General features: G+C 45.2%; 1 protein-coding gene across 1 annotated transcript; it reads left to right on the forward strand.

Annotated features, from left to right (window-relative positions):
• Positions 1–1,893: 1,893 nt before the first annotated feature.
• Positions 1,894–21,887, forward strand: CYP19A1 (cytochrome P450 family 19 subfamily A member 1). The gene is made up of 9 exons (XM_066635281.1): positions 1,894–2,038; positions 4,627–4,777; positions 9,611–9,765; positions 11,425–11,598; positions 14,530–14,644; positions 18,801–18,915; positions 19,231–19,393; positions 20,775–21,016; positions 21,633–21,887. The coding sequence occupies exons 1-9, from the start codon at positions 1,894–1,896 to the stop codon at positions 21,885–21,887; spliced, it is 1,515 nt and encodes a 504-aa protein (XP_066491378.1).
• Positions 21,888–22,372: the final 485 nt, after the last annotated feature.

Below are 22,372 nucleotides of genomic sequence, written 5' to 3' on the forward strand. Positions count from 1 at the left end.
CACAGTCCTGCTTGCCCTCCCTCCACCCCAAAACACCTTCCTCCCCCCTCCTCCCTACCCTTCCCATGCCCCCCCGACCCCTGCATCGGCCAAGCTCAGCTGACACAAAACACCAGGACTCACGGCGGCACAGAGAGGCTGGCGCACATGCATGCACCGGCCTTGCACTCCCCAATGAGTGGTGTAAAGTGCTTTACAGCACTTTTGCGACACTCCCAGGCAGACACAAGGGACTTGCGTCGACCCAAGTCCATTGTAGGATTGCACCCTATCTCTTTCTTCCCCTTTTGGTTAAAGAAAAATATTACTTACTTATTGCAATGTGTTGAAAACAGTTGGTCATGCGCAGCTCAGTAGCAGCAGGATGTGAACTAGCCCAGTGTGCACTTTTATAACATTGGCGTTTGCATGGAAGTGCACAGAGGCAAGATGCATCCAGCCACTGATTCAGAGCCCAATCCTACACATGTCTACACAGAAGTAAGTCCCATTGTAGTTAATGGAGCTTAGTCCCAGGTAAGTGTGGATAGGATTGCAGCTGCAGAGCCCCTAATTCCTGAATAGTGACAACCCCAACAAATCACATTAACAAAAATTTAACAAGGTGCCCCCCCCCCCAGGCAAAAGCAAGGATCATATTTGAACAGTGATTCATCAGCAATCAGCAAGTAGGGACTGTGCTGGGGGAGACACATAGCTTAGGGTAGAACACCTGGCTGGCATGTTCAGGGGTTCAGCTGTAATGCCTGGCATCTCCAGGAAGGGCTAAAAAAGACCCCTGGTTGAAATGCTGGACATCAGCAGTCTGAACTCAGTATAAAGCAACTTGGAATCACAGCATGGCCAAGAGTTTATGTCATAGATCTAGGATAGAAGCACTGAATACATTTTAGAGCAGTGTTTCTCAAACTGTGAGTCAGGACCCACTAGGTGAGTTGTGAACCAATTTCAGGTGGGTCCCCATTCATTTCAATATTTGATTTTTAATCTATTAGACTTGATGCTACCCTGGCATATGTACTTTTAACAGGCTACTGTGTATTTGCTTTTAACAATGATAGTAAATGGGACTTACCCCTGGGTAAGTATGGGTAGGATTGCAGTCTAGGATTGTTAAAAAATTTTCCTGCTTGATGATGTCACTTCCAGCCATGACATCACTTCCGGTGGGTCCTGACAGATTATCATTCTAAAAAGTGGGACTTGGTGCTTTAAGTTTGAGAACCACTGTTCTAGTGATAGCCACCACAACATCCTTGTCATCATTAAAATGTATTGTTCCACCTATAACCATTACAAGTCAAGCCTTTAAATGATACATAGAAACAGGTTAGAATAATGACTAATATATGCCACTCTCTTCATCTGGAAGCATGGCCCAAAATGCTGTGCACTAAGAAATGCATTCAGTGGTCTTAGAAGTCCAGGGACTTTTCTAACCCCTGGCAACAGATTTAGTTGGGATGAAAGGTTTTGCCCGAGCTCCTGGAGCCTCTGTCCACAGCAAGGAGTGTAATCTCTTTGGCTTTGTTTCGAAACGTGACACCATGTCTTGGGTCCACATCAGGATTCGCTGCTCAGGGGTAACAATAGATATAGCTGGTTCTATCAGCCTGCAAGCAACCTGAGCTGCAATACCAAGGTCAGAGACGCTTTGTTTTATAGGCCAAAACGTGTATCTTCACCCTTGTTTTGACTTGTCTCTTGGGTTGTCTTATCTCAAGCTCCGGCCTTGTTATAAAACAAACCTTCTTGTGAAAGAGGCTCTCTCCATTACAGGATAAGCAAAAAGGCTGCTAGGCATTCAAGCCTTATGAGTTGCTGTGAGAGGGCATTTTCAACCTCTTCTTCTTGCATTTTCTCCAAGGGGCAAGATAGGTTGGCTTGGACAAGATGCTCGCAGAAACCCTGAACTTCACGCAGTACAATATCACCCAAACGATGTCTGAGATCATGCCAGTAGCTACCGTCCCTCTGTTGATCCTGATGGGCTTCTTGTTCCTCTTCTGGAATTCGGAAGAAACACCATCAATCCCAGGTAACCTCTTTAGAAACGCAGCTTGTGAGATTTGTGGCGTGTGGTTTTTGAGAACAAAGGCAAACAAAGGCATTGTTTTCTCAAGGAAGCTGCTGAAATGGTAAAAAGCAATGGTCACCCTCAAAGCAGAGATATCTTTGCAACAAGCTGGGCGGGGGGGGGGGCTGCCTTATGTTTAAATTACTAATCAAAATGAATTCCAAAACTCTTGGTCCTGTGGCAAAAAGTGGATTGCGCTTTTGATACTTAAATACCTCTTTTGATACTTTAAATACCTCTTTTGATACTTTTGATACCTCTGTCACTTTGTGCCCCATTTTTAAAACCAGATATGCATATACCAGCTACGGTCAAGAAAGAACTTAACCCCTAAGTAACCTTGGGGTAACCCCTGAGTAACCTTACCCCTGAGTATGGTTGGCAACCTTCAGTCTCGAAAGACTATGGTATAAGCCTACAGCACCCAGTATTCCCAGGCGGTCTCCCATCCAAGTACTAACCAGGCCTGACCCTGCTTAGCTTCCGAGATCAGACGAGATTGGGCATCTGCAGGGTACTCCTGAGTATAGCTTTGAGGTTACCCCTGAGTATACCCGTTTTATAGCTTCCAACATTTCACAGATGGAAATGGTTACATGTGTGTCATATGCAGCACTTCAGGGGAGGTCAAGCATCTCCCCAAACAAGTAGTCTGACCCCCCCCCCCCCAATGCCATACTGCTGGATAGGGAGAATGGATAGGGAGAATGAAGGAGGGATGGGACTGAGATCAATGGACTATGAATAATTTGACTCCTTAGAAACCAGACAAGACAGAGGTTCTCCTGGTTCCGTAACTCACCAGTTACAGTGGGTGAATCAGTTGTGGCTGCACGATCTAGGTTCTTGGCATTCATGCACTGTACAGCAACTGCCTTTTTCATATCTAGGAACAAAACAAAATCTAGGATCATGCCAGAGGGGAAGGAGAAGGGAACAAACAGGGCCTGGCCAACACCTCCAGGCACCTCAGGTGGTATGCCCATATTCTGCCACCTTTACCCTTTGCATGGTGCCTGGCCTCACCAAAAGCTGCCCCTCTTCCTCCCCCCCCTTGTTATCATATTTGCATACTGCTTGTCAACCATAACAACCAGAAGTTCTCAAAGCAATTTCCATAGCAAAGGAACATCCCCAAAGGGCTCCCAGTCTGAAAAGAAAACCAGAGAGAAACCAGCAAACAGCCACTGAGAGGGAGACTATGCTGGGATGCAGGACAGTTGTTCTTCCTCTGCTAAATATATGAGAGCCACCTCGGTAAGGGGGCAAATGGCACTGCCCCTCTGCCTACTTAGCAGGGGCTTTCCATTTCCCTTGAAATTCCAAGAATGGGACAAGAGATGGATGTGGGCAGACAGAGAAGGGCAGTGGGTGCTACCTGTCAATCTGCAGCTTCTGTATTTGGAGGTAGGGAACCAACACCTGTTGCTGGGTCAGGTGGGCAGCAGGGAAGGGCTGTTGTTGCTCTTGGTGCCCTGATGGCAGACCTCCCAGAAGCACCTGTGCTAACCACTGCAAGAAACAGGATGCTAAACCAAAAGGACTTGGTCTGAACCCAGAGGGCTCTTTTTATGTGATCAAGAGTAGAGGCCAACCTCTTGGGAGGGGGAAAGGTATGAAATGCAGAAGACCTCTCCCTCCCCAACCAAATCATACTTGCAGTTGCCTTCTAATTGCATTAGGGCACAATCCTAACCCGGTCTACTCAGAAGTAAGTCCTATTTTGTTCAATGGGGCTTACTCTCAGGAAAATGTGGTTAGGATTGCAGCCTTAGTTAACAGGTTCATCACAGAGCATAAGGGGCCAGGCTCCTGTCTGCACCCCCATAACATTCTTCCAATGAAAGAGGGAGGTTCCAGTTTTGATTGGCAGTTTTCCAGCTCTGCAGTAAGATCCATGCATATACTATGTTCATTAAAAGTATTAAGTAGGTGGTAGTAGCAGTAGTAGTGACAATGATTCACTGGAACATGCGGAACCACAAAATTGAAAAAGTGGTAGAGAATGAAGAAAAAGTGCTCTGGGATTTTAGAATACATTACAAACCGACAAGCATCTGTCACACAACACACCAGACATAACCATCATTGACAAGAAGGATAAGAAAGTCTGGATAGTAGACATTGCAATACCTGGTGACAGTAGAGGAGAAGGTAAAGAACTGGAGAAAATCACCAAGTATAAAGACCTGCAAATGGAAATTGAAAGACCGTGGCACAGGAAAGCTAATTAATGCCAATTGTCATAGGGGCGTTGGGTGCTATCCCGAAACACCTGGAAAAGCACTTGAACACCATCGGGATGAGCACTAGCACCAACGGTCAATTATGAAAGGCAGCCTTACTAGGAACAGAGTACATACTATGGCAATATTTGTAGCACAACTCCATAAAAAAACAAAAAGTAGCTGCCCGTCCTAGGTCCTTGGGAAGGACTCAGTAGGTGGATATATACAAAATCCAGTCAAAAACAATATGACAGTGCAAAAATAGATGATGACGATGTGATAGCAACTCCTATTTTCTTCTTCCCCTGCATTTTCTTTCAGGACCCAGTTACTGTATGGGGATTGGACCCCTGATTTCTCATGCTCGGTTTCTCTGGATGGGCTTAGGCAGTGCCTGCAACTACTATAACAAGATGTACGGTGAATTTATGAGAGTGTGGATTGGCGGAGAAGAGACCCTCATTATTAGCAAGTAAATCTTTGATCTCTGCAATAATAGAGAGGATGGGATGGGGGGTGTCTTGCAACCAGTGATAGGCATTTAGCTCTGGTTAGATTTTTTTCAAAGCCATTTCTGACAGCAAAATATCAGGTGGCTCTTTTCATTTCTGGACCAAGTTGCCAAATTACCAGAAAAAGGTAGCCCAGTGTTTCTCAAACTGTGGGTTGGGACCCACTAGGTGGGTTGTGAACCAATTTCAGTTGGGTCCCCGTTAATTTCAATGTTTTATTTTTAATATATTAGACTTGATGCTACCATGGTCTGTGACTCCTTTTGGGGACATGTTACAGATCTGTACTTTTAACAAGCTGCTATGTATATTCTTTTAACAATGATAGTCAATGGGACTTACTCCTGAGTAATTGTGGGTAGAATGGCAGCCAAAGATTGTTTAATATGTTGATGTCACTTCGGTCATGACATCACTTCCAGTGGGTCATGACAGATTCTCATTCTAAAATGTGGGTCCTGGTGCTAAATGTGTGAGAACCACTGAGGTAGCCTATCTTGCATCCATGCCTTTAACAACAGCTTCCTCTGCAGAAATCAGCAAGAGAAGCAGGTGATTATGTATGTTTCACCAAGTCAAACATTGCACAGGGAGAAGAATGATTGCCAAAAGGCACAGTTTCAAGCCCAGTTGAAAAGTTGGCAACCCTGTTTTCTGAAACTTTTTCCCCCCTCTCAACTGTTAGGTTTTTGAATGCCAGCTGTAATGCTGGGTCCAAAATGCAGAATAATCAAGAATGTTTATGTAATAGTTTGCACCATCCCCTTGGAACTGTTGTAATACAAATAGCCTTTCCACAAGACTCTGGTTGTAGTAGGTCGATGGCCCTGACATTCCATTGGTCATAGCTGGTCATATATGGTCATAGCTGGTTGCTTAACAATCTGGTTAAAACAGAGCATCTGGATCTAAAACATCTGGTTCTAATGAAATCAATCAGATGACATTGCCCTACCTTCAGGTTCAGCAACAGTATGATTAGGGGAGCAATAACGAGAGACATTTCTCCCCTGCTTGTGGGTTCTCCAGAGGCAGTTGGTGGGTTACTGGACTAGATGGGGCTGAACTAGATGGGCCTTTGGCCTGACCCAGCAGGGCTATTCTTATGTTCTGATTCCTTAGGTTCAGTTTATCTGGTTTGTGGATCACAATCTAAGGATTTATTGAATGCACTACATGACCCATTGGGTTGTTTGTTTAATAAGTGGGTCAGGCAGGGCATGAAAGAGAGTGGAACCATGGCAGCCAGTGGGGGTGGGGTGGGGTGGAGACTTTGTCCCCACTCCAGTTCTGCTCTTAATGGTACCCACCACACCCATATGCTATTTAAAGAGAGAATAGCTTTTTTCCTTTTTAAAATTGTGTGCAGGGTGTTTGTGCATCTGTGTGTGTTGAGAGAGAGAGGGAAAGAGAGAGAGAGATGGCAAACTAGATTGATTTAATTCCTCCCTATAAATATATCATCACTCTCATTAATAACCAGGCTCATTCATCCACCACTCAAAACTATCTAAGTTTTAGGGACCCCAAGGAGGGGGCTGAGCCCTGGGCTGAGCCCTGATGAAAATGCCAGTATCTCACACTAACAGAAACGTAATAGGACACTCATAGCAACACCAATTTTTCACAGAAAGAAACCAGAACATAGGACTGTTGGAACATAAGCAAGTTGTTTCGCTTTAAAGCAGGGGTCTCCAAACCCCGGCCCGGGGACCAGATGCGAACCTCTTGTCCCCTGAAAACCTCTGGCCCACTTGGCCAAACATGACTGGAACTATGCTCTGGTTGTGTCTGGAGGGTGTTCAAGGGCCAGAGAGGTTGAATGAATGATCGCATTCATTCATTTATTCACTCATCTAAGTTCCATCTCTAATTTATTTAAATAAATTTTTTTCCGGCCCTCAACACTATGCCAGATATTTGATGCAGCCCTCTGGCCAAAAAGTTTGGAGACCCCTGTTTTAAAGTAATCCAACCCCTGTAGTTGTCTCTTTAACTGCAGTTTTGACCTCCCGCAATATAAAAATCATCATGCTTGGCTCTATGACACAAAAAAGCTTCATCAGTTGATCTCTGCAGATCATCAGACTGCTGTTGTTAAGTCACAGGAACAGTCAGGCAATTTTTTCTGGTCAGTTGGCAACCCTGATCGCTTTTAAGGTGTGCAATTGTGTGATTGCATATTCTCAATTTGGTCCAGAACATCTTTACTAAGGTTAGTCCTTCTAAACTCAGTAGGACATGCTTCCTACAAAGTTTGCTCAGGTGTGTGGCTTCTTGAAGCAGCCAGTTTTATTGTTGCAAACATTCTGACTTCCCATGACAAGGGAGATAATTCCCCTTTAAAAGAGAAATCAAATGAAATCTGTTCTACAGAATCACAAAGGAACCCTAACAGAGCCACCTTGTCTGCTTCATCTTTTTCTCTGCCCTCTTTTCCGGTAACTGTGACATTTTAAAGCTTCTAGCTCCCTCTAAAGGAAATTCAGTTTAGTTTTCTTGCTGGTCTTTGGATATGCTACAACAAAAGGGCAGCTAAACAAATTGCAAGCATGTCATTTTATTTTGTTAATTGTTTATAGTTTATAGACTGCCTTTCAGAAAGTATTATTATGCTTTGCCTTTCAGAAAATATTATTAAGAACACACATACAGAGAGAGCTTTTTAACAAAAAAAAAAAGTTTCACAAAATGGCTTACAGAGAAAATAAAATACCTGGATGTCTCCCTGTCCTAGAAGGACTCACAATATAAAAAGGTGCAGGAGAAAAGACAGTACGCTGGGGTGAAGTTACTCTCCCCCCTGCTAAATATAAGAGGAGCACCACTTGAAGAACTGCCTCTATGCAGTGGCATAGCTAAGGGGTGCAGGGGGTAGCAGTTGCACCGGGCATCAAGCTTTAGGGGGGCAACAAGCTGAGCTTGACACTAGTGACCAAAATTGTGAAAATCTTGGTATGTATGAATAATACCATCATGTTATATATCATTGGAAAGGTAATTTAATGCAGATTGCAATGAAACAAACAGCACTGAAATATCTGTATTCTATCAAAAGTTATGGTCAATTAACCAGAAAATGAAAATGCAACTGTCTTGTCGAACAAAAAGTAGATTTGCCTTACTCTAAACTGACCTATGAGACTGATTGTTCTGAGTGTCAATGAGATGTTATTATGATACAGCATGGAACCAATAACTTTTTATTTATTTCCTTAATTAAATTTGATTTTATCATGCGGGTAGCAGATAGATGCCTTAGCTATGCCACTGACTGGGGGGAGGCAGCAGAGCAAGTGGGTGCTGAGCTGCTGGGGGGAGGAGGGGGGTTCCTCCCAATTTTCACTTTTTTAAAAGTCCAGGCGTGGTGTCACTTCCGGTTGCGACATCACTTCCAGGGCAACATTTTGAGCTTGGCACCAGGCTACATGATCATTAGCTACGTTACTGCCTCTACGTCCAGTTGACAGGTTTGCAGCCAATGATGACCTCCACCTACAATTACATTACCTGTCCTGAAACATCATGTTAAGTTAATTAATTAATTAATTAATTAATTAATTAATTAACAGTATTTATATACCGCTTTTCAACTAAAAGTTCACAAAGCGGTTTACAGAGAAAAATCAAATAACTAAATGGCTCCCTGTCCCAAAAGGGCTCACAATCTAAAAGATGCCAAGGAATACCAGCAGACAGCCACTAGAATAAACAGTGCTGGGGTGAGGTGGGCCAGTTACTCTCCCCCTGCTAAAAAAAGGAGCACCCACTTGAAAAGTGCCTCTTACCCAATTAGCAGGGGTTAACAAGAGTTGAGTAAATGTAACTGGAACAATTTTTTGGAACTGTGTTGAAAGAAGTAAGTAGTTTCAACAACTTTTCTTAAAATAACTACTTCCCCATCCATGCCTGCCTTCTCCCCCAGGGTTGCAAATTTAAACTTTTTTTAAAAAATTGTTAAATATGTCGGATGAAACAGTCTACAGGAGTCTAGGGACTTTACATATTTGCTTTACACAAATATTACAGTAATTTTTTTCCTGAGCATTTGTGTTATAAGTAACCCGAGCAGGCCTACTCAGTTCTCAGGCCTACCCAATTCTCTTCCTGGACCCAGCTGAACTTCTATAGGATGTTCTGAGTGCAACCCTTCACTCTCCATAGAAATGCCAGATGCTGGGCATGGTCTAGCACAGTGTTTCTCAAACTGTGGGTTGGGACCCACAAGGTGAGTTGCAAGCCAATTTCAGGTGGGTCCCCATTCATCGCAATATTTTATTTTTAATATATTTGACTGGCATGTGTCTGCATTTGGGGAGCTGTAACAGATCTGTACTTTTAACAGGCTACTATGTGTATGCTTTTAACAATGATAGTCAATGGGATTTACTCCTGGGTAAGTGTGGGCAGGATTCCAGCCTAGAGCTGTGAAAAATTTTCCTACTTGATGATGTCACTTCAGGTCATGACATCATTTCCGGTGGATCTGGATAGATTCTCATTCTAAAAAGTGGGTCCCAGTGTTCAAAGTTTGAGAACCACTGGTCTATCAACTGGCTGTAGGAATTGGAAGACAGGTCACTGCATCCTCTTCTGGTAATTGCAGGGATGCCTCTGTGACTGATCCAGTATTTGTATTAGTATTACAATGGAGTTTTCTTTGGAAATAAAAAATTAATTCTTTAAATAATAGTGTGTGTGCTCCCCCACCCCATGGATGAGCAATGCTGGGCAGAGAGACTATTGAAGTGAAAGGAACCTGTTGACCAATATCATGTTCTTTTATTTCCTAGATCTTCAAGCATGTTTCATGTAATGAAACATAGTCACTATACCTCTAGGTTTGGGAGCAAACTTGGCTTAAAGTGCATTGGGATGCATGAAAATGGCATTATCTTTAATAATAACCCAGCTCTCTGGAAAGAAATCCGACCTTTCTTCACCAAAGGTAAGCTACGTCATTTCAGTTCATCTGGCTGTGAAAGTCTGTGTTCCTGAAGTGGCACTCTGGCATTTAGTTTAATTACTGGAAGCAGAGTCATCCTCAGGCCCATTAGCAGAGCAGAAAGATGAAAGCAGACCCACACACAGCAAACTGACTTTTGTTAAGAACTTTACTGGGGCAATGAGAGAACTCCAGCCATTGTTACAAAGGCAGAAACATCACAATAGGAAAAGTCAGATAAGATGTCTGGTAAAAGCAGATCAGAACAAACCTATAAGCCTGGGTTTCCAAAGTGTGCATCGTGACGCCTTAGGGCTAGGGTGTCAAACATAAGGCCCATGGGCTGAATGCGGCCCCTGTAAGCAATTTATCCAGCTCCTGTTATAATTGGGCTCTCCCAGTGTGATAATTGGCTCTCTCATATCTTGAAAATATGAAAAGATTTGCACGTTTTCAATTCTGTCATTTGCAGCTAATGAGTTTCTATGTGAGAACAAAGTGCTTGTTTCTGGTCATGATCTGCTTAATGATGTCACTTCCTGCTTAATGATGTCACTTCTGGCTGTCAGCAGGCAGCACAAATGCTAACTTTGGCCCTCTGAATGAATTAACGTATTTTTCGCTCTATAAGACGCACCTGACCATAAGACGCACTTAGTTTTTAGAGGAGGAAAACAGGAAAAAAAATATTCTGAACCAAATAGTGTAATAAAATATGTCTCTCTGCTGCTCTGTTTCCATGCTCCTTAGCATATTTTACTACCTCTAGTTTAAAAGGAATTTTATATGCTAGCCTTTTCCGCTTTATCATCCTTGCACTGGTAGAATGAGGTACTGTAGTATTTTTCTGCAAGTGCATTGTCACTAAGCATTACATTTGCATTACCATTGAGCGCCTGCATTTGCATTACAATTTGCATTTGCATTACCATTGCATTTGCATTTGCATTACCATTGAGCAGGCAGGCAGGACCCTGGTCAGGGGCAGAAGCACCTGCCAAGGAGGCTCTGCTGCCCTGAGAACGCCTGCAGCTCTGCAGTATTTGCTCCATAAGACGCACACACTTCTCCCCCCACTTTTTTTGGGGGGGAAAGTGCGTCTTATGGAGCGAAAAATACGGTAAGTTTGACACCCCTGTCTTGGGGGATCACAGCTCACTCATAGGGGTGCCGTGGGATGTCCACCTATCTATTCCTCTGGGTGCCGCCATCCTGGATCTTTCAAAAACTCACAAGGTTCGGGGTGGCTGAGCCCATTTGGGCACTGCTATCTTGGAACGTGCAAGATTTCATGAGATCCAAGATGGCAGCACCCCGCTGAGGAGGCTGTAGGGGTGCTGTGACCCAGGTGAGTTTTGGAACTGCTGCCATAAGCCTTTAAGCAAGCAATAAACTTCTGCCTACTGGTGGAGGCCAACATTTCCACACTTGCTGAATATATACACTGGGTGGCACTGCTCACATGCTGTTGCCTCTCCAACAATGCTGAGAGAGCATCGGTTTGACGTTCCCACAGCAGGAAGCATTTCTTCTATTGCAGTACCTGCTTGGGTTCCTGTTTGCCACACCTGTGGTGATCAAAGCGATGTTTGGAAGAAAAATTATGGTCATTATTTTGGTTCTTTCAGAAATGAACCATATTTTCCCTTTGTAAAATTTCAGCTCTGTCAGGCCCTGGTCTAAAGCGCATGATATCCATTTGTGTGGAATCCACAACTAAGCACTTGAAACAGCTCGAGGAGGCCACTGGGTCCGAATGCATCCACACCCTCAGTCTGATGAGGCTCATCATGCTGGACACTTCTAATGAACTTTTTCTGGGCGTTCCTCTGGATGGTATTATAATTCTTTTCTTTCCTCCACCCCACCCCACCCCTATGCTCACATTTCTACTGTTGCAAAGCAATTTGCATGAGAGGTTTGCCTGCCCTGTGCAAACTAAAGAGGATAAAAGTTCAATTAGTAGCATAGCTAGAGGGGGTGCAAAGCACTAAGTTTTGCAGGAAGCCTCACCGTGCCGTGCAAGCGGTTCCTCCCCCTCCCCTTTGGGGCCATTCCAGGCCGCTAGAGCAAAATGGAGGCGTACGCCACTGAGTTCAAAGAATGTTTTTTAATTAATATTATTTTCCAAGACTCGAGTCTAACCAGAGCTGGTTCACACAGGCTGCAATCCTATGCAAACTTTCCTGGGAGTATGCCCCATTGAACTCAGTGGAACTTACTTCTGAGTAGACATGCATCGTATTGGACTGAATTCCTAGAAAGGAAAAGAGAGGGGGAAATTGATTGGGCTATGGCAGGGCTTTTCAAAGTGGGGCGTCGCGACGCCCCAGCCTGCGGGCCCTGGCCCCTGCCCCCTTAAGGGGCGGGGGCAGCCTGGAGGCAGGGAGAAAGTGTTGGCGTGATCCCCAGGATCGCACCGCTCAGGGGGGCTGCAGGGGCTTGGGTACACATACCCAAGTCCCTGCAGCCTCCCGGGGGTGCGGGAAGCCCGGCGCGGAGCGATCACACCCTGCCTCTGCTAAAGCGGAGGATCCTGGGGAATCACACCGCTGCTTCCCCGGCCCCTGCTGCCTCCCCCCTCCCACCCACGCAAGAACTTAGTGGCTCTCAAACTCTCCCAGAGAGTTTGAGAACCACTGGGCTATGGTGTTTCATTAGAGTAAACTGTTTCTTATGACTTGTAGAGGACTTTAACTCTCTTGATACTTCTGCCTACTGGAGTGGCCTTTTGTCCCATGGTTGCTACCAGAAAGCTAGTACACAACATGGGGAACAGAATGCCCCACCACCATAGTGATGCGTGACTTGGAGGTGTTAATGGAGGACAGGTCTATCGAGGGCTAATAGCCATTAGGGCTACGTGGACCCTCTGGTTCAGAGGCAGCATGAGACTGAAATACCAATTGCTGGAGTGGGGGGACAACATGCTTGAATCCAAGCCTTGATCTTGTGGGTTTTTCTGAAAGCATATGGTACTAGGCCACCATGGAATGCAGGATTCTGGCCTTTACAGTCCAATCCTAACTTGTGCCAATGCTGTGGGACCAGCATGGCTGCGCTGCATCCTTAGCATGGTTGGAGGTCTTCTTAGGGTAAGAGGACATTCATTCCCTTACCTGGGTAAAGCCTCAGCCTGTCAATGGGGCAACTTGGATTTTCACCTGCTAAATAGCTGGTGTTGGGTTGCCTTGTGTTGGGTTTTCAGACCCAGGGAGGGGGAGAGGGTATGATGTGGTTGCTGCTGATCCCACGCCCTCTTGGGACCTGATTCACTTATACCCTTTCCTCCCCTGTCCCCTTATATCCCCTTCTTGCCCTTGCACTGCTTGGAGTAGCTCTTACCTGCTCCAGTGCATGTTCCCCTTGAATCTGGTGCCAGTGGGACAGCACAGGCCTTCCTGCCGGCACTCCTACCTATCTACTTTATGCCTAGCTCAACCACTTATGATTGAACCATAAGTCTGGGCCAGCAGGGCTCTTCTTGTGTACATCTGTGTATGTGTACCCCAGTGACCATGATCCTTCCCCCTGATAAAAGGGAGGGAGGAATCCTGAGGATCCAATGGAGTCTGCATGATATCAACCTTAAGGCACATGACTCATATATGTGTGTTGGATGTGCTCACAGCTTTAAAGTCCCACACAATTGCAGGATTTTCAGTTTCGCAAGCCAGTCTTCTGGTCTTTGGCCTTGGCAGATATCTAGTTGGGAGAGGAGACGTGAAGGAAAAAGATCTTCAACAGTTGCTAGGGAGAGGTTTATTCTGAAGAGATAGGCCTAAGCATTTCCAGTTAATGCTCTCCTTCAGGGAAGAAATCTGGCACAAGACGACGGTATTTTTTGTTGTTGTGTCTTACTGGATTCAAAGAAGAGTTGAGCATTTTGTCATAGTAAACCGTTCTAGTCATATATTGATGGTTTTCCTTTATTCATTGATCCTCCTCTCTCCTGTCTGCCCCTTCTGCAAATGGGTCCCTTTCCCCCATCATTTCAGACCAAACATCTCCATAGAAGGCTGGTCCTCGGTTGCTGGGGGTTCTGGGGTATAGCTGGGCCCTCTGGGGTGTACTCCCGACGATGCATTGGATATTGCCACTTCCATCAGTACTGAAAGTTCAGGGATTGGCCTGGCCGAGTAGACTTTCTCATGGGCATAGGACCTGAGCCAGTGCTCAACCTTATCAAAGTCTGATGCCAGCCCTGCCCTGCCTCCAAAGATGACCTCAGTGCATGGGAAGGCTCATACTGGAGGTGGAGCCAACAGGAACAGTCCCATCGCCCAATTCATGCATTTCTGCATAGATGAATGCATGATCAAGGGAGGAGGAGAAGAGTCCAAACCACTAGTGAGTTCATGGCAGAGGTGAGATTTGACTTGGGATAAACTCCATCTCTTAGCCACTATACCATGCCAGATCTCTAAGCAGGGCTGGAAGAGACCCCTCCCTTCAACTCTAGAACTCTGGGCAGTCAGCGGGGACAGGATTTAGCTAGATAGACCAATGGTCTGACTCGATATAAGGCAGCTTCAGGGGTATATGTACAAGGGCAGCTGCAACAAAACTCAGCCGTCAACCAGATTCAAGGCCCCCCTGCTGTTCTCTGCAAGCCTTTGGATGCTGTTGTTCCCGTGCTCAGCTGGAGCAACAATGACTGGCTCCTTGGACGGGCCCTTATCAAGTCACAGTCCCGGTGCGCTGTGGGGGCTTTTTTCTTTCCATGTCCAGTTCTCCATCCTGCTCTTTGTTTGCCTGTCATTCTAGAACATGCCATCGTGCTGAAAATCCAAAATTATTTCAACGCTTGGCAAGCACTTCTGCTGAAACCTGACATCTTCTTTAAGATTTCTTGGCTGTACAAGAAATATGAGAAGTCTGCGTAAGTAGCAGCAACGGTTTTTACTGCTCTGAGTCATGCATTTGTGCTGAGCTTGCAGGGAGAGGATTCTCCTTTCCCAAGGCTGAGAGCAGCAAGTGTGTGCCAGGGAGGCTGAAGAAAGAAGGAATGTGTGCATTTGGCCACAAAGCTGGGGTAGAGCCTTGGGTCCCTGGAGCCGCGGGCTTTGTGGCGAATGCTACCTCCCTGTGCTCTTGCTTCCATGCTCTTGCAGTGCCTGCTCATCCTCTACATTGGCAAATAACACAGATCATTTTGAACATTACAAAGAAGTCTCCAGCGCACTCTCCTCCAGTGTGACATTTAAACTGACACTTAAAGGACTGAGCGCAAATTGTTTTTGCACGATGTGTGGGCTGGTTCAGGTGATGCTCCAAATGGCTACATGCATATAAGCACAGAGGAGATCATGGGTATTCATGTCTCCCCCTTTGTCTGGCACACTAGTGCACCATCACATTGCACTACTGTACTACGCTTTAAAGTGGCATTAAAACTGTGCACCGGGGAGATTTGAACAAACCTGCTCTATGTGATCAGGTGACAGCTCGTCTGCTGTCCCCCCAAGTGAGGGGAGTGGTGAGCATGCCCATGTTCCTTCCCCACACATTGGGAAGGGCTGGTTCAGAGCACCATCCAAACCAATCTTATAAGAGGAGAGGTTCCCATTTCCTATAAGAGCTGCTCATACATTACATTATATGCACAACCTGGTGACTGAAATTCTGTTCAGGCATTATGTAACCAGGTATACTGGACTTGGTTATAACCTGAAAGGGAGCACACCTTGGGGTCCCAACTTCACACTGTAGCCCCACCTGCATGCTTACAGGGTTTGATATAAAATGCTGGGGTCGCGGGTGGCAGGCCAGGTCCCTGGCCCAAGGAACATACAAACAAAAGAAAGTATAGAGAAAGCATAGGAGGCAGGGAAAGAATATATGATTATTTCATATAAGAACATAAGAACAGCCCCACTGGATCAGGCCATAGGCCCAAATAGTCCAGTTTCCTGTATCTCACAGCGGCCCCACCAAATGCTCCAGGGAGCACACCTGATAACAAGAAACCTAATCTTGGTGCCCTCCCCTGCATCTGACATAACCCATTTCTAAAATCAGGAGGTTGCACATACACATCATGGCTTGTAACCCATAATGGATTTTTCCTCCAGAACCTTGTCCAATTCCCTTTTAAAAGCATCCAGGCCAGATGCCATTACCACATCCTGTGGCAAGGAGTTCCACAGACCAACCACACGCTGAGTAAACAAACATTTTCTTCTGTCTGTCCTAACTCTCCCAACACTCAGTGGATGTCCCCTGGTTCTGGTGTTATGTGAAAGTGTAAAGAGCATCTCTCTATCCACTTTATCCTTTCCATGCATAGTTTTGTATGTCTCAATCATGTCCCCCCTCAGGCATCTCTTTTCTAGGCTGAAGAGGCCCAAACGTCGTAGCCTTTCCTCATAAGGAAGGTGTCCCAGCCCAGCAATCATCTTAGTTGCCCTCTTTTGTACCTTTTCCATTTCCACTATATCCTTTTTGAGATGCGGCAACCAGAACTGGACACAATACTCCAGGTGTGGCCTTACCATCGATTTGTACAACGGCATTATAATATTAGCTGTTTTGTTCTCAATACCTTTTCTAATGATCCCAAGCATAGAATTGGCCTTCTTCACTGCTGCCGCACATTGGGTCGATACTTTCATCGACCTGTCCACCACCACCCCAAGATCTCTCTCCTGATCTGTCACAGACAGCTCAGAACCCATCAGCCTATATCTAAAGTTTTGATTTTTTGCCCCAATGTGCATGACTTTACACTTACTGACATTGAAGCGCATCTGCCATTTTTCTGCCCATTCTGCCAGTCTGGAGAGATCCTTCTGGAGCTCCTCACAATCACTTCTGGTCTTCACCACTCGGAAAAGTTTGGTGTCGTCTGCAAACTTAGCCACTTCACTGCTCAACCCTGTCTCCAGGTCATTTATGAAGAGGTTGAAGAGCACCTGTCCCAGGAAAGATTCTTTGGGCACACCGCTTTTCACCTCTCTCCATTGTGAAAATTGCCCATTGACACCCACTCTCTGTTTCCTGGTCTTCAACCAGGTCTCAATCCAGGAGAGGACCTGCCCTCTAATTCCTTGATTGTGGAGTTTTTTCTGTAGCCTTTGGTGAGGGACCGTGTCGAACGCCTTCTGAAAGTCCAGATATATAATGTCCAAGGGTTCTCCCGCATCCACATGCCTGTTGACCTTTTCAAAGAATTCTGTAAGGTTCATGAAGCAAGACTTACCCTTACAGAAGCCATGCTGCTTCTTCCTCAGCAAGGCTTGTTCGTCTATGTTTTGAGATTCTACCTTTGATGAGGCATTCCACCATCTTACCAGGTATAAATGTTAGGCTGACCGGCCTATAGTTTCCTGAGTGCCCCCTCTTTCCCTTTTTAAAAATAGGCGTGACATTTGCTATCCTCCAATCTTCTGGCACCGTAGCCGTTTTGAGGGACGAGTTGCATATTTTAGTCAAGAGATCAGCAACTTCATTCTTCAATTCCTTAATAACTCTTGGGTAGATGCCATCAGGGCCCGGTGACTTATTGATCTTTAATTTATCAATGAGGTCTGAAACATCTTCTCTTTTATCCTCTATTTGACTTAATTCCTTAGTCAGGAGGGGCCATTCGGGCAGTGGTATTTGCCCGAGGTCTTCTGCCATGAAGACAGATGCAAAGAACTCATTCAATTTCTCTGCCATCTCTAAGTCTCCTTTTATCTCCCCTTCCCCTCCCTCACTATCCAGAGGGCCAACCGCTTCTGTGGCAGGTTTCCTGCTTCTAACATATTTGAAGAAGCTTTTATTATTCCCCTTAATGCTGCTGGCCATGTGTTCTTCATAGTCTCGCTTGGCCTCCAGTATCACCTTCTTACATTTCTTTTGCCACAGTTTGTTCCTTTTTATTTTCCTCATTAGGGCAAGACTTCCATTTATGGAAGGAAGCTTCCTTGCCCTTTAAGGCCTCTCTAACTTGGCTGGTTAGCCATGTGGGCACCCTCCTGGACTTAGTCGAACCCTTATTCCTTTGCGGTATACACTTCCGCTGGGCCTCTATTACTGTTGATTTGAGCAACCTCCATGCTCTCTGTAGAGACTGGACTCTTTTTACCTTCCCTTTCAACCTCCTTCTAACCAGCCTCTTCTTTTGAGGGAAGTCCACTCGTCGGAAGTCAAGGGTTTTTGTGAGAGATTTGCCTGGTATTCTTCCCCCGACATGCATGTCGAAACAGATCGCAGCATGATCATTGTTCCCCAATGGCTCAGTAACACCGACATCTCTAACCAGGTCCTGAGTACTGCACAATATTAAATCCAGAGTCACCTGTCCTCTGGTGGGCTCCATGACTAGCTGCTCTAAGGCACAGTCATTTAGCATGTCAAGGAATCCGGTCTCCTTTTCGTGACCAGAACACAAATTGACCCAGTCAATATGAGGATAATTGAAGTCCCCCATAATTACAACCCTGTCCCTCCTTGTCACCTCCCTGATCTGTTTCCTCATTTCAAGGCGCCCTTCCGGTTTCTGGTCTGGAGGACGATAGCACGCCCCCAGTATTACATCACTCCTCAGGCCTGGTAATTTAACCCATAGAGATTCTATGGAGTTGGACCCACCTTCAATCTCTACTTTGCTGGATTCTATCCCTTCCTTAACATAAACGGCCACCCCATCTCCAACACACCCCTCCCTGTCCCTCCTGCAGAGTTTATAGCCCATATGATCATATAATCTATGATTATAAATAATCATATATGACGATTTGACAAATGAATATATGATTTGCACAGGTACCCAGGCTTAGTTAGAGTAGGGGTCTGGGAGCTAGAAAGCTGTGCCAAAGTCTTTATGGACAAGGTGAATTTTGAGGGGGGATTTTCACTGCAGCAGTTTAGACTAGTTCCTCCGCATGGAGTCACCTGGAGAGGGCCACATGGATTGTTGTAGTGGCCTTATGGACATTGCAAGTACATTCCTGTTCAGCTGCTCTATGTTATCCGAAGCATCCTAGGCTTGTTTTTAAGCTTCCAAGCAGGCGGGAAGGCATTTGTGATGAACTGGGTCTCTTGTGTCTTAGGAAGGAGTTGAAAGAAGTCATCGAAATCTTAGTAGAACAGAAGCGGCAGAAGCTTTCTGCAGCTGAGAAGCTGGAAGATCACATGGACTTTGCATCGCAGCTTATTTTTGCCCAGGTAACTTTTGTCATGGACAGATTGAGCCCCATCATGTGCAGCCTCCTGCGTTCCAGCTACTGGGAAGAAAACTAGACGCAGTTGCAATGATCTGGGAGCAGAACCCTTCCTTCTTTATTTGTTCCACCGCGTACACTGCTGTCTGTTTGCCATGCAAGAGATCAATGTATTGCTGTCCCTAGACTCATCACCCTCCTGAGTGTTATTTTTGGCTTGACAAAATGACCCCATCTTGAGCTAATTTGAAACAGACTTCACAGTGTTGTTGACAGCCGAGCTCAGTAATCACTGTTGGCCTGATTCATTTTTACACAGAGCCGTGGGGAACTAACGGGTGAGAATGTGAACCAGTGTGTTTTGGAGATGTTGATCGCCGCCCCGGACACGCTCTCCGTGACTCTCTTCTTCATGCTGATGTTGATTGCGGAACACCCTAAAGTGGAAGAGGAGATGATGAAGGAAATACAGTCTGTGACTGGTAAGGATCCAGTGACACTGGACTTCGTATTCTCTCATTTCAGCTTCCAGGTTTGAAAAGGGTCCAAAACAATTAGGACAGTGGCAAAGGAAACATTTGAAAGTGTGGTGAGTGAATGCACTCTGGACACACATTTGCTGCGTTCAATGCGCATGTGCCCACAAGCATACACATTTCAGTCATTCACTTGCAGTAAAAGCATGCAAATTGCATTTAAGATGCATGGACCATCTTCCTTCCTAGATTAAGCTCACAGGAAATCCTGCCTTCCGGTTGGCAACAAAAGCTGGATCTGCACAGCACTGATTGGTCAGCTCCTGTTTGAATCACAAAGCCATTCACCCCTTGTAATAAACACATGTTTCTGCATTTGCTAGAGTTCATTCCAAGGGTGGATGAATTCTTATTAGGTTACTTCAAGAACAGCATTAGATGATTGTTTGTTTATATCTCACCTTCCCCCTAACATCAGGGTGCTCAAGGCAGCTTACAACATTTTAAAAGCAAAACAATAGACACAATCATATTAAATCATAAAAGCAGCAGCCTTTAAAAGCCAACAAAAAAGCATTCTAGCCATAATCTTTTGCTCCAGAGTTGTTCTGTTTAATCCCATGGAACTATAGGGTGAAATGTTAGAAGGAAATTTACCTCTTCAGGTTTGAGGAATATGAGTTTGTAGAAGACTGAAATCAAAGTTTATAAGATCACTTCTGCAGGTCAGTTTGATTCCACTATTCAAGCAAAGATCTAGAACTACTATTTTTTGCTCCTGTGCAAATTTAAATGGATTAATTCAGTGGTTCGCGTACATTTTAGAGGGCCTAAAGGCCTAGTTTATAAATGCCAAGGGGGTATGGCTATAATGGTGATTGGGAAGCAATGCCCCCTTCCGCACCATAGCAGCTTGTTTAAACCTTAATGCACATAGCCTCATCTGCCCTGTCATTTTCACGAACCACCAAAAATTGTGTCAGGACTGGTGGGTCCTGAACTCACATTTTGAGAACTGCTGGATGAATCCATGAATCAACAAAAACTCATGCAATTACAGTGCAATCCTATGCATGTCTACTCAGAAGTAAGTTTCACTGAGTATAATGGGACATGCTTGTGTATGTATAGGACTGCATCCTTAATCGACTATGGCTGCAATCCTATTCACACTGACCTGGAAGTAAGCCCAACTGAGCACAATGTGGCTTACTTCTGAGCAGACATGCATAGGATTGAGCTGTATGCTTTATTTAAATGGCTGTCAGCCCCAGTTTAAAATTCTTTTTTTAAATCTCAAGAGTTACCAGTTTCCATGTTTCAGTGGAAATTTCCCTCCAGCCCATACTCAAAGGCAAGCCACTTTAATCTTGCTTACTCTCTACAGGTGACAGAGAGTTACAAAGCGAGGACATGCCCAAGCTTAAGGTGGTTGAGAATTTCATTTACGAGAGCATGAGGTACCAGCCAGTTGTGGACCTGGTCATGCGCCGAGCCTTGCAAGATGATGTAATTGATGGCTACCCAGTGAAGAAGGGGACAAACATCATCCTGAACATTGGGCGCATGCATAGGCTGGAGTTCTTCCCAAAGCCAAATGAGTTTTCACTGGATAATTTTGAGAACAATGTAAGTTTGCTTCTTATGAGAAGGGTTCTTGCTAAGGGGTCATGACAGTATAGCAGTGAAGATTTCTGTGCTTTGCCTGGCACAGCACATTCGTCATAATGCTGTCCTCCCAGACATCTCTGGGCGCAATCCTAACCAACTCTCCAGCACTGGCATAGCTGTGCCAGTGGGGCATGTGCTGCATCCTGCAGTTGGGGGGCAGTCAAGGTAAGGTAATGTTTGTTCCCTTACCTTGGAGTTGCATTGCCCTTATGTCAGTGCTGGAAAATCAGTTAGGATTGCAGCCTCAGTCACTCAGATCCTCCTTCCCACTCTCCCTGGACTTAAAAAAGGAAGTGGAGAATGAAAAAGGAAGTGTGGAGCAGAGCAATAGGCTTGTGCATCAATCACACCTCAACAAACGTGGGGCTTAACAGGGTTTCATTGTAAAAACAAAAACAACAACAAAAAAAAACAGACAAGTCTCTGCCTTCGAGGAGCTTACAATCTAAAACTGCCAGTGAGGAAGATTATAAAGGGAAGGGAGGGGGGGAAATGGTCTTTTATGATGGATATTTTCAAACTATGCTTGAACTTTCTTTAAATTCTTCTGTTTCTGCCCACTGCTTTTGCTCAGGTTCCCTATCGCTACTTCCAGCCCTTTGGATTTGGTCCCCGTGGCTGCGTCGGAAAGTTTATTGCAATGGTCATGATGAAAGCGATCCTGGTGACCCTTCTGAAGAGGTGCAGCGTCCACACACTCAAGGGCAAAGGTCTCAACAACATCCCCATAAACAATGACTTGTCCTTGCACCCCAATGAAACGCAGCCCTTACTGGACATCTCCTTCATCTCAAGAGGGCACATGGGAAAGAGGCAGGAAGACCAATAAAACAGCCCTTAGAAATACCTCAGTGCTGATTGGATGGGCTGCTCCACTCTAATCGAACTGTCCTCCACCCCAGGTGTGTCCACATAATTCACTCGCTCAATGAAACACTTTTGTTGACCCAGATATATTGATGATGCCAGCTTCTGATAGAGAACTTCAAGACAGAGAACTCTGTTCCAAGAATACCAAGAAAAGCTGTCAACAGTAAGTGAATAACCTGCACAGGACCTACAAATATTTTTTTTTTTTCAAATTGCCCTGTTCAGGAGGCATTTTATGATGTCCATTCCACCCTGGAAGGTGCCTGCAAGAGTCCGTTTCTGCCAGTTCACAGCAATGACACTTTCCAGTTGGGCTACATAAGGGACTCCAGCAGATCTGATTGTGTTAGGAGGGCTTGAGGTATCAGTGGTTGAGATTGCTTTAATGAATTCAACTGTCAGTGTTCATTAGGAAAGCAGAAAGTTTTGGAGTGAATTATCTAC

This window comes from Tiliqua scincoides, chromosome 8 (genome assembly GCF_035046505.1).
Source record: "Tiliqua scincoides isolate rTilSci1 chromosome 8, rTilSci1.hap2, whole genome shotgun sequence".
In the NCBI taxonomy this organism is placed as follows: Eukaryota; Metazoa; Chordata; class Lepidosauria; order Squamata; family Scincidae; genus Tiliqua; species Tiliqua scincoides.

Coding starts and splice junctions, on each gene's coding strand:
- CYP19A1 (XM_066635281.1), top strand. CDS start 1,894: ATGCTCGCAGAAACCCTGAACTTCACGCAGTACAATATCACCCAAACG. Junction 14,645..18,800: donor AAGAAATATGAGAAGTCTGC/GTAAGTAGCAGC, acceptor CTTGTGTCTTAG/GAAGGAGTTGAAAGAAGTCA. Junction 18,916..19,230: donor CGCAGCTTATTTTTGCCCAG/GTAACTTTTGTC, acceptor ATTTTTACACAG/AGCCGTGGGGAACTAACGGG.